The 17,846-nt window shown below is 41.4% G+C and overlaps 1 protein-coding gene across 1 annotated transcript in view; it reads left to right on the top strand.

Moving 5' to 3' along the window:
* Positions 1–17,846, top strand: part of Itga8 (integrin subunit alpha 8) — a 197,495-nt gene that overhangs the window by 20,072 nt on the left and 159,577 nt on the right. The window contains 2 exon segments of the mRNA NM_001173972.1: positions 10,690–10,790; positions 13,720–13,843. Coding sequence (NP_001167443.1) covers positions 10,690–10,790; positions 13,720–13,843 — 225 coding nt within the window.

Genomic DNA, 17,846 nt, shown 5'->3' with positions numbered 1-17,846 from the left:
GTCCTCCTCCTCCTCCTTCTCCTCCTCCTTTTCTTCTTCCAGAGATAAAATAACCATCATTGAGCAAATCGAGATTAAATGTTCAATAAGTGGTCGTCATGGTTTAAATGTGCAGTGTGTCCCACGGACTCTTGTGTCTAACACTGCTTCCCGGTAGGACACAGATAAGGAAGGTTGTAGAAGTTTTAGGGCACAGGGGTCGCAGGCAGAGGTTGGCTGCTGGGGGGGGGGTAGGCTCTCAAAGTATAACCCAGCCCTAGTCCAGTCTCATGCAATCTGCTTCTTCACTGATTGGATGGGACTAGCCAGGCCACATGACAAGCCAAGTCACGTGACTTGGGCCAGGGCCCCTCCTGTTGACATGGCTTCTTCACTGGACACTGAACGGAAATCGGTGTCTCTTCCATTCGGTGGCTTCTGTCAGTTATTTGGTGACAGTTGAACGCAAAGGACGTAATCCAACGGTGTTGGGTCACATGGCTCTACCTGCTGAACTAAGTACACAGTGTGTAAGGGCGTGAGGAGCAACGAATTCTGCATGGACAGTAAGCGCCATAAAATCAAATGACAGAAAAAAAAAGAGAGGAGATATTCACAACATATAAAACGAAAGAGTCAATACTCCAAGCGAATGATTGATCATACAATAAGTAGAGTCAACATGCAAACAAGAAGATAAGCAAAGGATATAAATGAGAAATTAATAGGGAGGAAGGAATGGTCTACAAACATAAAAAGGTGACCAAAGATACTATTATTGAAGGAGCGTAACAACACACAGCAACAGCTACAGCAGCAGCTACAACAACAACAGCAACAACAATGGCAAACGGAGATGCCGTTTCCCAGCCAAGTGGCTGGGAAAACCTTAACTGTCCTGAATAATAGATTCCCCATCCTGCCCCCGGCTCTGCTGGTATAGCTGGAAATTACAGCTAACTTTAATATCTGATGAACTGGATTTTATAAGAATGCTCAGATCCCACATATTTGGTAATATCAAAACAAAAAAAATTAAATATTCGTGTGCATGTGAGATGGATACCTAAAACATACGTGACTATCTAATGGGATATATAATACTACATAAGGATTATGTGGGAATGAATTAGATTTATCTGTTGGCCAGTCTATCCACCTGTCCAACAATGCACCCATCTATGTGTCTATATACCTGTGCGTCTGTCTATCCAGCTAGCCCTTCAAGCTGTCTCTTGCAGACTTGTTAAATGTGAAACCTAAAGATTACAGAATGCTGTTTATCGAATTAAAAATATTCTATCGAATGTTAGCAAACTACAACTAGACTGTTGTTGTTGTTGTTGTTATTCTTAAACAACCTGTAAGCTATGTGTACTTTTAAATTTTAACTGGCTAACAATTTAATGAATAGTTCATTACACATAAAAATTCTATGGAATTTCAGTTTCTGTGCCCATACATAAAATTCTTTGAGACTCAGCCGAGCCCAGGTTCCTATGTACTAGCTGTGGTTTGATTTCACTATACGTGTAGGCCTGGGCAGTTGTAACAGACTGTGGAAGACAGCAGAACCTGAAACACTTGTTATCTGACCCTTGACAGACGCTGAGCCTGAGTATATATTGTTCATGAAATTATTTGTGTGCTCATGTGCATGCCTGCATGTGTGAGTGCACACAGAGGCCAGAGCTCAGTGTCAGCTGTCTCCTTTGTTTGTTCTTTGTCTTACGTTTTTGAGAGAGGATCTCATGGAACTTGGAGCGCACCAGTGTGGCTAAACTAGCTAGCTCAAGGATGCTCCTATTTCTCTCTCCTCAGTTCTTGGGATTACACAGGCGTGTGCCACCTCATATGGCTTTTGTGTGGGTAATGGGGACCAAATTCAGTTCATTATACCTGCAGGCTAGCATTTTGACTGAGCTCTATTCTTAGCTCCAGTACTATTTTACACACACACACACACACACACACACACACACACACACACACACACACACACACACGCACCCTTCATGATTCAGCCAACACACCTAGAGGAGGAAGATAGGATGGTAGAAAATGAACTGTAATGTTTATGAATGTGAGAAATCTGGGATACTTTCAATTCTGCCCTGTGTGAACACCAGTGTCTCTGTGCTTTTCTATATTAACTTTGTCCTTCTCTAGAACTGAAAAATCCCTTCAGGTACATATCTACATTTTATCTAAATCCTTCTATTGGTGAACAGTTAGTTAGGTTAGTTCTGTAACTTAGCTGTTGTGAATCACGCTGCAGAAATGTACACATATTTTTGTGATGTGTTGGCCTGTAGTCCTTTGGGTGAATACCCAAGAGTGGTACAAACTTGGTCATACCAGTTTATCGATATGTTCTGTACAATACTGTTGTATTCTCCCTTCTTGGAGGACCCCCCCAATACTGTTTTAATGGTGACTGAATTAGTTTATATGCAGTGTATAAGAATTCCATTTGCATAGGGGTTTCTATTGAATTTCTGTCTTTTGTATCTTGGTTTCGGAGTTCTGTATATTTTAATTGTATCGTTGCTTCTCTGGAGAAAAAGGTCATATGGAATTTTACTTGTTTATTAACCTTGTGAAGGTCTCCTGTCACTTGGGAAACTTTAAATTGCATACGGTTACTTCATAAGTGTTTCCCAAGTTCGGACATTGTTTCACCTGTCTTTTGTAACCTGTTAGAGGGTTATTAAGATAGAGTGGTCTTTTTCCGGTCTGTGCAGTGCAGAATGCTCTGGGTTCCTGTCATTAACACAGTTAGGGTTTGGGTTTGGATCTGAGCAGGAAAATAGAGTGCGCTTTGCCGGTGGTCATCAGGGAAGAACTTACTACAGCATCTGAGAGCCTGTGAACCCCGGGAAGAAAGCAGCATCCATGGATCAAGGCAGCCAGGAGTGTGCCAACCACAGACATGGCTGTCAGGAGGACCTATAGGAGCTGCTAAACCGGCCAAGCATCATCTGCCCCTCCTGAATCCCACGAGTCTGCCTCCAGCTGCACCAGACAGTGACAGGCTCCCCGGCTTCCTCCTGGCCAAATCTCCTGTGAGTTGCTTGTTCATCCTGAATTTTGCTCATAAGAAAATCCTAGAAATGTGTCTTTTCACTAGGGTGTGCTGGTCTCCAGCTCCATCCATTTCCCTTCAAAGGACACGATTTCACTCTCCAAGTAATAAAACTCTCATCGTGTAAAAGGGCCACCTTATGTCTATCCACTCACCAGCTGGTGGTCATTCAGCCTTCCTTATCTTGGCTACTGTGAATGACACAGTTATAGACAGGGGTGTCTAAGGATCTCTGTGAAACGCTGACTTAGAATCCTTTGGGTAAATAGCCGGGAGTGGTGTTGTATCGCTGGATCCTGAGGCAGCTGATTTCCACCGTGGTCGCATCCTTTCATACGCCCACCAAGAGCGTAAGTGGGCTTCTGAGTTCTTCTCGGCATTTGCCACTTGTTCTCACGGCAGCCATGCTGGCTGGTGTGACGTGAAATTTCAGCGCAGTTTTACTTTGCCTTTCCCACCCAGTTAAAGACATAGAGTTATTTTTCAAATGCTCACCGTCCACATTGTCTTTTGAGAGCCGTCTGTTTATTGATCAACTTCATTTTTTCCTCGTGAAACAGAATTTCTATTTGTTTGCTTTTATGTTATTTGTTTAACTGTATTCTTATTGTACATGTGCGTGATGTGCATGTACGGGCACACGAGTGGACGGAAGACGACAACTTTATGCAGGAAGTTCTCTCGTTCTACCTTCACGTGGATCTAATGGGCTCAACCCGATGTGACCTGTACCCTTCTCACTGAGCCACCTGACCAGCCCCAAACAGAACCTTAAAAATAAAATATAAAATGTAAGATCAAATGAAATATCAAAGTTGGACAAGCCAAGCCAACAGAAAAAGAGAACTGTAAGAGAAGGCACAAGAAGCAGAGACCTACTTGTTGACGGATTTGGGAGCCCCATAGAATACTAAACTGAAACCTGTAATAGGTATGCAGAGGACCTGGTGTTGACCTGTGTAGACCCTGAGGTTGCCGCTTCAGTCTTTGTGAGTTCACATGAGCTTGGCTAAGTTGTTTCAAAAGGCCTTGTTCTCCTAGTGTTCTCTGTCTCTTCTGTCTCCCCGACTCCTTCTGCCTCCTCTTCTGCAGGTTTTCTTGAACTTTGAGGGAAGGGATTTGATGGAGAAATCTCCATTAGAGCTGTGTTCCAATCCAAGATCTCTTTGCATAATGTCTGGCTATTAGGTCTCTTTGTGTGTTCCCATCTGCTGAGGGGGAAACCTCTCTGATGTTGGCTGAGCAAGGCACTGATCTATGAGTATAGCAGAATGTCATTAGGAGTCATTTAATCATTACTTTTTAAAAAAATCAATAGCATCTGCTTTTATTCTAGGTCTTGGACTCGCTTGACTCTGGTTCTCTGTCACCCCAGCAGTGTCAGGCATGGGTCACATCTCGCAGAGCGGGCCTTAAGTCAAATCTGACCTCCATCGATTACGCTCACAAGATTCATGCCGCCATTGCCCTAGTGTATTTTGCAGGCTGGACTGATTGGAGATCAAAGGCTTTGTGGTTTGGTTGGTGTTTAATTTTCTCTTTAGGCAGCCTGTGGAGTACCATGCCGTGTCATAGACACTGGAAGACGGGATGAAGGGTCTATGTGAGCAGCATCTCTACCTCCCCATGATAAATGAGTCGTGTGGGTGTTGTCTTCTGCAATGGGGCCTTACCGCCAGTTTGTAGACCCAAACAGAACTTTACGAAGATGACTTGTGTACATTCAGAGTCCATGAAAGAATAACACACCCACATCCTAACAGATGATCAGAGGGAACTGAGACCGATGTAAATGGAATCTTCTCTGTTACAAGACTTGGGTTGGAAATGGAATCAACAAAACTCATTCATTGGCATTTTTCAACCAGAAAAAGATGGTTTCCCCCAAATAACCATACTTTCCTCTCTGGGTAAAGTTATCATCCAGCTCAACCTATAGTAGCAAAAAACCCAAAACAAAACAAAACAATAATAAAAAACACAAACAAATAACTTAGTCGCCACCCAGACAGACTTAGGCCACTCCGTCTCACAAAACCAAGTAATTTTCCTCATAATTTACTTCTTTCCTTACAGAAGCCTGTGTTTCTTAAGCCCTGTGAGGATCTCTTTTAACTATGGATGTTCCTAACCCTTTTACTAGTTAGAAATTTCAAAGCCACTCCAGTACTTTCTCCCCGGGCTTAATCAAAGCCACACTGACAACCTGGTGAGGTGTCACGCATTTTCTCCCCAAGCCCCACAAATCACTAATATAGCCTCGTATGCGTCGGTGTCCAGGAGGCCCTTTCCAATTCCCAGATGTAGGTTGGACTTTCTGAGTTTCTAATTAGATGCTTTAAAAAAAAGGTTATGAACATTTGATCAGATTGCTAGAAGATTCTGCTTCACGTGACTTCCCATTTATAAATATCCTCCATGCCATCTCTTCGGTGTGACTGTGGTGACTTTGACCACCTGAAAAGCAGCCTCAAACAGAAGGACTCACACCAGTTGGGCGGATCAGCTAACATCACCCAGTTGGTGGAAGCAAGATCCCTCGGCTGTGAGTTTTTGGTCGCCCATGCTGCCTAGACATAAATGGCGTGTTTATAAATTCCATTCCAGCCTTTCAGCTGCAAGATGACCTAATTCTTTGCCAGTTGTGTTCATTTGGGGTGAAAACTTCCAGAACTCGTCTTTTAAAACACACTCCGGAAACATCAAAGCGAAGATTTTTGAAAAGGAAATTCATGATTGGCCACTAACATGTCGCGGTGTAAATTTTAGATTCAGATCGAATATATTATTTTTTTTAAAAAGTGTCCATAGTCACAAGTAAACTCAGCCAGAGTCTTAATTAGGTGTTTATTTTGGCCTTACCTAGTAGGGCTTAGAGTTTCATTTTATAATGTATTTATTTGAGAGATGAGGAAGAAAAATAAAATCTGTACAAGAGGAAACACATGCAGGTAAGATGGCTCAGGTCAAATCTCCTTAAGAAAACCTCAGCCTTTACTCAACCTTTAGAGCACCTTGTTGGGGCGGGGCAGGTGAAATCATGTGGCAAGCTGGTCTATGAACCGGGAGAAGGGAAGATCTCTGTGTGTGATTGGGACCTGAAGTGCATTATACTTGGGCTAAGTTTCTCCCTATCTTACCTCCATCTGGTGGAGATATGCACAAGGGAGTGGAAAGCCTTACTGACAGGTTCTCCTCAGTACTACTACAGACACACATTACCCAGCTCTAAGCCAACCTCTGAGCATCCTTCATGCTGGCTTCTGATGCACTCTGAGAAACTTGCTGTTCATCTGGCCAGACAGAAGGTGTTTTTTCTTTTCTAAAGGTTTCTTTTTATTATGCAATGTATGTGTGTTTCTCTGTGTGTATAGATACCTCCCATGTGCACGGGGGTCCTAAAGATAACCTCGGATTCCTTAAAACTGAAGTTATAGGCAGTTGGTTATGAGTGGCCCAAGTGCGTGCTGGGAAGTGGTGTCTTGTCCTCTGAATGGGTAGCACTCTTTATGGCTGGGCAATCGCTATAGTCTTTAGGGAGAACTGTGCATGTTTTACAACAGAAAATGACTCAGCTTTCTTCAAAGCAGTGACAGTGATCTGGTGGTCAGGAATTACTGATATGTACATTCAGGTTGCCCAGAGCCCACAGAATATAGAAGATGGAGTTCTCTCTGCAATACGAAATATAAGGGAAACTTTCCTTTAAGTTGGGAGAGAGCATCTACACATTTTCATTTTGTACACATACAATGAAGGCCACTCCCATGAAAGCTATTTTTCTTTTCAGAGCAGGGGATCATGCATGCTAGGCAAGCACTCTACAACTGAGCCATATTCCCAGCCTGAAAACTGTAGCTTAGACTTAAAGAGATGTTCCCACAGTGTATTAAAATTAGGTTTCAAATATATTTAAATTGGCAAGTATATATATATATATATATATATATATATATATGCTATAGAGTATCTAAGTCAAACTATTTAATGTATCTATCACTGTATTAGTTTTCTGTTCGTTACTGTGATAAAATACTATAACCATGAACAACTTTGAGAAAAAAAAGGACTTTGGTTCATGCTTTCAGATGACCAGAGCCTATCATGATGGGGTATGTGTGAGAACAGAAGCTGTAAGTTGATGGGCTGGGTTGCATCTACACATAGGGAACAGATGGAAAGAAATAGGGTGAAGCTATACATCTTCAAAGCCTTCCCTCAGTGACTTTCCTTCTCTAGCAAGGCTGTGCCTCCTACAGATCCTATAACTACCCCAAACAGCGCCACCAACTGGACTGCGTGCTCAAATACAGGAGCCTAGGAGGGACATTTCTCATTCAAAACCACAACAATCAACTATAATCGTTAACATTTTTTCCTGTCCAAATAGCATTCAAAATCTATTCTCTTAGAGTTTTCTTTATATAATTAATTATTAAAAAACCATTGGCTACATACTGAATGATGAATCTTCAGAATTCACCCATATTGTTGCAAAGGATAGAATTCCCTTACTTTATCAGGTCAAATAATCTATCATGTTTTTTGAATTATTCTTTAATCTCCCTTTACAGTCCAACTGCTACCCACTCCCTGTCCTTCCCCCAACTGCTCCCCATTCCATACCTCCTTCCCCATCTCCAAGAAGATGACCCCACCCTCTCACTCCCACCCTACCAGATCTCCCCACACCCTCATATCAGCTCATGTATGCTGCCTGGTTGGTGGCTCAGTGTTTGAGAGATCTGGGTGGGGGGTCCAGGCTAGCTGAGACTACTGGTCTTCTTATGGGGTTGCCCTCCTCCTCAGCTTCTTCCAGCTTTTCCCTAATTCAACCGCAGGGATCCTCAGTTTCTGTCCATTGCTTGGTTGTGTGTAAGTATCTGCACCTGTCTCTTTCAGCTGCTTGTTGGGCTCTCAGAGGGTTTTTGACCCACATTTTTTTTAACTCATTCATCTGATGGAGCACACTAAGGAAGACTCCATATCTTGGCTGTTGTGAGCAATTCCACATTGAGCAAAGTATGAATATCTGGTCAATATACTGACCCCATTTTCTTCTATATAGACACTGGAGGGGTGCAGATGAATCAGTTCTACTTTCAATCTTTGAAAGAACTTACCTATTGATTTCCAGGGCAGGTGAACCTATACCCAGCTGCTGTAAAGGTTCCTTTCTCACATTCCCACCAGAAGTTGCTTTAGTCTTTTTAGTAATAATGTCTTTCCTCTTCCTGAGCTGAGCCAATATCTCACCATGGTTCGAGTTCTCATTCCCCTGATGATTAGTGTACTGAACACATTTTTGTTTACCTGTTTGCTACCTTTATGATGTCTTTGTCTGAGAAATGCTTGTTCGAGTCCTTTGTTCAGTTTTTAACTGGCATTATCACTGTCTTGCTGTCGGGTTGTTTGAGATATTAACTTATCAGATGTGTGGTTTGCAAATACTTTCTTCCACACCATAGGTCATGTCTTCATTCCATGTTGACACAACCCCATGGTCTATTTTTGCTTTGTTGCTTGGACTTGCAGAGATCATGTTCAAAAAAAAATCTTTGCTGAGACCAATGCCATAAAGTTCTCTCTTAACATTCTTTTAGTAGTTTCCAGGTATAATTCATTTCGAGTGGGTTCTGTATGTGAGTGTGTAGGAGATAAGGGTCCAATTTTGTTCTTCTGCCTGTGGTCACCTAATGGTCCCAACCATTTATTGAAACACTATTATCTATTCTCTGTCGTATAGGCATAACATTTTTGTTGAAGATCAGCTAGATAAACTGAAAATGTGTGAGTTTGTCTCTGTGTTCTCTACCCGGGCCCATTGGCCCATGCGTCCATCTTTAAAGCCAGTGTGATGGTATTTTGATTTTTATACTTATGCCAACGTATTATATGTTAAAGTCAAGTAGCTCCAATGTTTCCAGGTTTGTTCATTTTGTTTATGGTTGTTTTGGCTATGTGGGGTCTTTTCAACTCAGTATGAAATTTTCTTTCTGTAAAGAATATCATTTGGATTTTTAGAGGGATTGTATTAAGTCTGCAATTACATTATCATGGACACCGAACAACAGGAATTCTTCCAACCCAGGAACATGGGCTATTTTTTCCCCCTGATTTGTGTCTTTGTCAGTTTCTTTTGTGGGTTTGAGGTACTAATGTACTAAACAAATTTGGTAAAAACTTATTATAAAATTGTTGATACTATGTTTAACTGTGTTCTTTAATTTATCCACAGCTCATTGTTAATATATAATAATCCTACTGATGTTTTGGAGGATGTCAAGAGTATCCTATATAGTCTAAGCTAGTTTTGACCATTATATGCAGCATAAGCTGCCTCAAATTCACAATCCTAATGCTTCAGCTGATTTGGGGACTGGATGTGCCACCATAGTTAGTTCTGGTTTCCTTCCTTCCTTCCTTCCTTCCTTCCTTCCTTCCTTCCCTCCTTCCCTCCTTCCTCCCTCCCTTTTTTTCATGTGTGCATGTGTGTGCGTGTGCGTGTGCATGTGTTTCTGATAATGTGTGTGTGTTTCTGGTACCATAACCCAGGCCTTTACATATTCAGAACAAGCACTCCATCGTTTAGCTATGTCTCTAGCTCTCTCATTTGTGTTTATTAATTTTGTATCCTGAAACTTCATCAAAAATTTATTTCTCATGTTTTGGGCTTTGGGAAGTTTGTTTTGTTTTGGAGCATTTAGGGTTTTTCACATATAAAAGCACATTACCTGCACAGAGAATTCTTTTCCTTCCTTTCTGGTTTCAATGCTGATTCTTTCTTTTTCTTGTCTTGTGTAACTCTGCCCATTTCTAACTTTATGTTGCAGATATGTGGACAGGGCAGGGGTTTTGGGGATGGACCAGCGGTTAAAAGCACTTGCTGCTTTTCAGAAGATCCAGGTTCAGTTTCCAGCACCCATGGGGAAGCTCATCACTGCCCATAACTCCAGTTCTAGGGGCTTTGTGGACACTGTTCCCATGTGTACATACTCACATGTGTATACTCTTCACATGTGTACATGCTCACATGTGTACACTCTTCACATGTGTACATGCTCACATGTGTACACTCTTCACATGTGTACATGCTCACAAGCAAGCAGACACACAGACACATAAATAGATGAAAGAAGAGGGTATTCTTTCTCATTTCTGATCCTAGATGTAAGATTTTAACTTTTCACCCAGGAGTATGATACTAACTACAGGTGTGTGATATGTGGCCTCTCTGGGTTCTTCCTGCCATCCCTAATTTACTGAGGATTTTTAGCATGAAGGAATGCTGAACATTGGCAATGCTTTGTCTACACCTCTGAAATGATGGCATGGGTTTCTTTCTTGTGGGGTCTGTGTTTGGCTTTAAAATCAGGGTAATTCTGACCCTTGGAAATATTTTCTCCTCAACTTTTTAGAAAAGTTGAAGACAGATTGGCATTCATTTTTCTGATGTATATTTTTATTGCTGTGTATTTTATTATTCTTTATTTATTGTATTTATTAATATATCTATGTATTTTTACTTGTTTACTACTATACATTTATTAATATATATTTATTAGTCTATATTTTAATTGGCCACCATACTTCATAAACTGTTCATAATTTATCATTCTTGTCAGACAACAGGAAAATCAGAGTTAATGGAACCAAAGAGCCTATAGAATTTAAATCAAACCAATGGTTTGGAGCCACAGTGAGAGCTCACAAAGGAAAAGTTGTGGTGAGTATGAATGGGTCAGGGAACTGCTTGCCTTGTGCTTCACACAGTTTAGTGCCTGGTTGACACAAATGCCTCTTGTATTTGGGTACATTGGTAGACTTACTGGCAGCTCAAAGCAATGTGGTACGTAAAACCAGAGACTCAGTGATGGAAAGTTAAGACTATTTTTTTTTTTGGTTCTTTTTTTCGGAGCTGGGGACCGAACCCAGGGCCTTGCGCTTCCTAGGTAAGTGCTCTACCACTGAGCTAAATCCCCAGCCCCAAGACTATTTTTAAAATGCTCTCAAAGGTATAGGAAATGAAACCTTTCCCCCTCTAAAATTTCAGATATTTTCAAACACTTTAAAAATTACTAGGAAAGATGGAAAATTAAAAGCTACATTTTACAGGGGTAGACACTTTATTGCTTAAGACCAATTTAAAAGGCTATTTGAAATTGAACCAGAGAAAAACCAGAAAGTCAAGGGAAAACACTCTAGGGTTGTTTAAATGTTTGTGCGTGGTGGTAACTAGTTTAGAACAGTGGAAAGGTTTCTCTTTATAGGAAGAGCTTTAAAAACTACCAGATGATCGCTACTTCTGAATTCGTTAATGATTTTCAAAGTAAGCAATCCCACTTTTTTGTTTTGTTTTGTTGGTTTTTGAGATACGCTTTCTTTGTGTAGCCTCGGCTGTCCTGGTACGAGCTCTGTAGACAAGGCTAGCTTTGAACTCACAGAGATCGACCTGGCTCTGCCTCTGCCTCGGCCTCTGCTGGGATTAAAGGCTTGAACCACCACTGCCCAGCAAGCGACCCTGCTTTTAGGCTTGGATCACTCCGCTTGCAAAGGCTCTAACTTTGCTCTCATTCTCTTACTGCTGTAAATGATTATCTGTGCCCCATCTATGGAGAAATGAATGATTTTAATAGATCTGGAGGGTTGGGTTTTTTTTTTTTTGTTTTGGCTTGTTTTTAGTTTGTAGAAGGACTCAATGCATGTATTAAACATGAGCCATGAAAGAGGAGATAAAGCCGATTGTTTTTCTAGTCCTAATTCTGCCACAGGTTCTTCATGGTAGTTACGTGGCTAAAAATGCATTTAGTAGCCAAAGTGTGAAACCCAGTGTGACGCTCCACAGGTCTAACCATTCACCGAGATGCATACTGGGTCAGATAAAGTTTTGCGTGTAGTGTTTATTTTGTTTGCAAGATTTTTTTTAATAATTAAGTATATAAAATAGATCAACTGAAAAGATGAAGAAACCAGAGTGTGCCGTGAGTGAAGCATACTTTTCTTATTATTGTTGAAATTAACTTTTGCTGGTAAAACTCCTGATATTAAGGAAGCTAATTTGAAGAAAGTTCTCTCATTTCACCAATGTATTCCCTGAACTGGCATCACAAGGCACAGTGTAACAAGCTATGTTTTTGATTTCACCAAAGTCCTAAAACTAGAACTGTAAGCCATCTAATAAGTATCCAATATGACAAATTGCATAACATTAAATCCTAGATGCAAGAGCTCAGTCATAATAACCTGTTTTCTGTTCTCTAGATGCCACACATATGATTTCATTCATTTATTAATGAGATTTCTCATGGAAAGCTCCATGTTTAGTATGGCTAGCCCTTAAATGAATTCTAAGCAAGGCTTTAATGTGACCAAATGTTTGTGTAGTGTGCATAGTTCTCAAAGTTACTGCTCTACAGTTTACCTGGAAATAATCATGGGATGTTTTGCTTATAGCCTGCAGGGTATATTGCCAATTTAAAATTGAGCATGTATCTATGGGATGACTAGAGGAGTCCATCTCCATCATGAAGCTTATCTGGAGTTGGTCAGGATGAATTTCTCTAAAGCAAGCAGTCAGAGAATCGGGCTGTTTCCCCTTGGGTCACAATACCTTAGAAATGTGTGTCTGTCATTAGCATTTGTCCTTCGAATCCTTGCTGGTCCTCAATGCTTTTGGACCTCCCATTTTGTTTTGTTTTGTTTTGTTTTGTTTTTTTAAATGAACAAAAACCAATACATTAAAACTAGTTAAAAATATGATAATGAGGTAGCCTGCCTACATAGCAGATATTGATTAAAAGTTCATAAGATAAAACTTTAGTAATAAGCTAAGGCAGTCTACAGAGCAGAGATTTATAAACCCGCATGAGTCCATTGATTCGAAAGCCATTTTGGAAAATTAACAAGGAGACAAAAGAAGATGGGCTCCAACCTCATAGGTAGCAACGAATAGCCTAGTAAGAGCACCAGTGGAAGGGGAAGCCCTTGGTCCTGCCAAGACTGAACCCCCAGTGAACGTGATTGTTGGGGGAGGGCAGTAATGGGGGAAGGATGGGGAGGGGAAGCCCATATACAAGGGGAGGGGAAGGGCTAGGGGGATGTTGGCCCGGAAACCAGGAAGGAGACTAACAATCGAAATGTAAATAAGAAATACTCAAGTTAATAAAGATTAAAAACAAAAGAAGAGATGAGTTATTTGAAGACAGCATTAATGCATCCACTGCTTGAATGTTATTTGCTGTTAGATAGTCCCCTTTTAAAAAAAGAAATTAATAGAAAATGTGAGTTCTTGACTTTTTAAAAAATAATTTTCTTTTGCCAGTTCTCGTTTTATTTAATTCAAAACTGTACTGTGAGATCAGATCATCTCTTATATATAGTTTTTTTTTACAACTTTTAAAATGAGTCTATATTAAAAATTGGCTTTGGAAGTTTGTCTCTGGCTGCCGTGACGCTCACAAGCATGCTGAAGGTCCATTAGTTCATGCGTCATTTAACATAATTACCTATAACTTTAGGTATACTTGTCAACAATTCAGACAAGATTGGGAATATTCAGAGTGGTGTAGCCATAGACTACTAGTCAAAAATTCAAATCAAGCTGTTGTCTGAGAAACCTAAATCAAAACTGTATTTCTTGCCTTTGGTATCCACAGGCTTGTGCCCCTTTATATCACTGGAGAACTCTGAAGCCTAATCCAGCAAAGGACCCGGTTGGCACATGCTATGTAGCAATTCAGAACTTCAGTGCTTACGCTGAGCACTCACCCTGTCGGAACAGTAAGTTGTTTAGATTCCTTCAAAGTCAAGTTGAGCTTGAAAGCCTTGAAGCTTAAAAGCTGCGACAGAAGATACTCAAGATCAGAATTCTATAGATCTATTCATTTGTTTGTTTGTTTGTTATTTTTATAAGCAACTAAGACACTATGGCTAAAGCGACTTACAGAAGAAAAGATTTTATTGGGGCTTACAGTTTCAGAGGGTGAGTCCACGAGCATCATAATGGGGAACATGGCAGCAGTCAGGAAGGCATGGTGCTGGTACAGTAGCTGAGAGCTTACAACTGATCCTCAAGTAGGAGGCAGAAAGAATAAGAACTCTAACTAGAATGCTTTTGTTTTGAAACTTCAAAGCCCAGCACCATGACACATTTTCCCAGTAAGGACACACCTCCTAATCCTTCCCAAACAGTTTCATTAACCGGGGACCAAGCACTCAAATATATAAGCCTATAGAAACCATTCTCATTCAAGCCACCACGATTTTCTTTTAAAAGTTTTTATTCTGCATGTATATATACACATACATGCCACAGCATAGTGCAGAAGTCAGACAATAAAGAGTTGGTTCTCTCCTTCACACCCACTATGAGTCTTAGGGATGAAGCTTGGGTCATCAGCTGTGTCAACAAGTACCCATATGTGAGCTATGTTGCTGGTTCTTCTGTATATAAAAGTCAGTTTTTAGATAGCCTTTGGTAGAATTAATCTTTTGGATCCTTGAGTTTGGCTCTCAACTAACAGTTTCTGTTGAAAATCCATACTCTGTCCCACAAGATGTTGTCTGGCCACCCTACTTATTTATGGAAGCAAGGGTGATTGGACTGAACATATTTCTAATACCAACATTGCGTTATCAATTGTTGCTTTGTTTGGAAGACGTGTCCTTGCTGTCTGCAAGCCGCACTTTCTGATTAAAATGTTGACTCCCCTTCATTCTCAAATATCATCCTGCAGTCCTGGGTTCTCCCAGAACAGCATTCTTTCTGTGCCTCTTATTCTGGGTTTGAACTAGCTGTGTAGACCAAGCTGACTTTAAATTGTTGATCTTCCTGCATCAGCCTCCGAATTGTTGAGTGCAAGCATACTCCACCACACAAAGTAGCCTTTAAAGCAAATGAGTGTAGTCCTATGAGTGCTGACATCCAATTTGGGAAATTCAATTACTAATTAATTATCCCCTGTAAATTCCTTTGTAAACCTATCTATTTTTCTACGTTTTTGGTAGATCACTGGGAGATGTACATAAACAACAAAAGAACTTTACATCCTTCTTCTTCTTCTTCTTCTTCTTCTTCTTCTTCTTCTTCTTCTTCTTCTTCCTCTTCCTCTTCCTCTTCCTCTTCCTCTTCCTCTTCCTCTTCCTCTTCTCCTTCTCCTTCTCCTTCTCCTTCTCCTTCTTCCTCTTCCTCTTCCTCTTCCTCCTCCTCCTCCTCTTCTTCTTCTTCTTCTTCTTCTTCTTCTTCTTCCTCCTCCTCCTCCTCCTCCTCCTCCTCCTCCTCCTCCTCCTCCTAATGGGAATACAATGTGGATAGATGTCACTACAGGGAAAATTAGAGTAACTTATTTTAGATATTAACTTTTTTAAAAAAAAGACTCCACCTGAAGCTATTACAGATTGTCCACAAAACTAAAAATAAAATTTCCCTCTTCTATACACTTATTTCTTTTTAGATTCTAGATTAAATTGGGGGGAAGATAGTAAGTAAGCAGATATCAGGATAAAACAGTGAAGATAAAGAGCAGATCAGGGACTTTAAAGGGACAATAATAAAGAAGCCACTGGGATATACAGCTCCAAACCAAACCTGGACTTTTTAAACCCAAGTGGTTTAAAATCATGAGGATTTTGGCAGGAAACAAAGTTTGATTTCCTAGGTGGGAGCTAGAGAAATAGTCCTGAGGTTAAGGACTTTATTTAACATCTTTAAAACTTAAGAATTTACGCTGAGGAGAATGGGACTCAGTTATTCAGTCAACACACGTGTTTACTGAACACATTGACACCAACTGAGGTGGAAACTTCTAGGTCTTTGGGAAGTTATGTCAGACGATGGTTTGCTGGGGCACACAGGTGATAGGGTGTCTTGCTGAGGTAAACACGTGAAAGGCTGTTTTCCTGGAGAAGACACAGGTGAAAGGATGTTTGGAGATAGCAAACATGTGAAAGGACCAGTGATGAGGGGGTATAAATGTGAACCACAGACGGCGGGGAGGAGCACCGAGGGTTGGTTTGGTTTGCTCCACTTTGCTCTTCTTCCCTAAAGACATGCATGTAATTGGTTTGACTCACATAGCATTGTTGAGCACAACTTGTGGTAAAGCTGCCGTCTTAGTTAAGGTTTTACTGCTGTGAGCAGACACCGAGACCAAGGCTAGTCTTATAAAGGGCAACATTTCATTGGGGCTGGCTTACAGGTTCAGAGGTTCAGTCCATTATCATCAAGGTGGGAGCATGGCAGCATCCAGACAGGCATGGTGCAGGCTGAGCTGAGAGTTCTACATCTTCATCCGAAGGCTGCAAGTGGAAGACTGTGGTTTCCAGGCAGCCAAGACTAGGGTATTAAAGACCATACCCACGGTAACAGACCTACTCCATCAAGACCATACCTACTCCAACAAGGCCACACCCACTCCGACAAGGCCACGCCCACTCCAACAAGGCCACACCTACTCCAGTTAGTGCCTCTCCCTGGGACAATCAGATACAAACCATCACAGCTGACACGGAGAGAAACTCACCCAAGAACTGCTCTTGGGGTTCCTGTGGCAGCTTGCTGCTTCCGCAGCCTCCCCTCAGGCCAGTTGGCGAGCCTGGCAGTTTCGCTAGGATTGAACTACAGCTGCCTGCTGAAAGGATTGGACTGTGGCTGTTGGTTCATGCTTGGTTCGTGCCTGGTGTCTGCCTGCCTAGAGGACCGGTCTTCAGCTGCTGAATCGTATTTGGTGTTTGCTACAGGACTGAACTTCTGACAAAGAAGATTCAGCTCACCTTTAAGAGGACTTAAGGAACTTAAGGAACTTAAGGAACTATTGCTGAACAGATCCTCTTTCCCTGTACCCTGATAACTTTTCTCTTCCACCACCTCGGCTGGATGGTGGGCTAGAGAGGTTGAACCCTTATTTAAAAGTAGGTTGCAAAACATGCATGCCTACAACGAAGTAGGGAGTGAGTGTGCCAAGAGACTACAGAAAGCAAACTGTCCAAAGGGTGGACATTCTTGTGGAAGAGAGGGGGAGCAAACCAAAAATAAACTCACAACACAATGTCAAGTAGTAAAATGTTACATAAATAAATAATCGTGTATATATTCAATGGCGTTACCCAAATCTGGAGGGACGGAAAAAACGGAAAATTTTCAGGAAGGATGAGGGGAAGAGTTTGCTAGCAGGTGACATTTGCAGTGGGAAACAAAGGAATTTCCAACAGTAGCACCTAGGAAGAGTCCATAAGTCACACATGCCCATTGACTCTGAAACCTTAGAATCTTCTGGCAGCTGTAACGTTCGCTTATGAAGCCTGTCACCACACCTTATCACGCCTTCATGTGTTATATCCTTGTGACCTGAATGCCTGGGTAAGACGCTGACCCCAGACTCTCAACCTACGAGGTGCCTGTTTCAGCATGAGCTTGGACCATTTTTTAAACACTATAAATTATAGTGGCTAAGAATTTTGAGCTCTGTGGGCACATTATCATGCCTGTTTTGGTTTTTTTTTTTTTTTAACTCTCCATTTTCCCAGGTAGAAATGTGTGGCGCCAGTGTGCAATGGAGCTATGTGGAACAGAGGAGTAGTTCTCTAGGAGCTGTTTGGCTGCGGAACGTACCTACCCTTTTCATCTACTCAGTTAGTTCCTACTTCCTCCTCTTCAAGCCACCCAAAGAGCTGGCTTCCTGTCAGGGCTGAGAAGCCACTAGCACAAAGCCTGCTTGTTCCCGAGCATATGGTCAATACCGTGGAACAGGAACAGCAGCAATATCGTTTTCAAACGAGATCCGAA

This window comes from Rattus norvegicus, chromosome 17 (assembly GCF_036323735.1).
Source record: "Rattus norvegicus strain BN/NHsdMcwi chromosome 17, GRCr8, whole genome shotgun sequence".
Lineage (NCBI taxonomy): Eukaryota > Metazoa > Chordata > Mammalia > Rodentia > Muridae > Rattus > Rattus norvegicus.
Note: the sequence above shows the minus strand (reverse complement) of the source record. Positions and strands in the feature narration are given on the sequence as shown.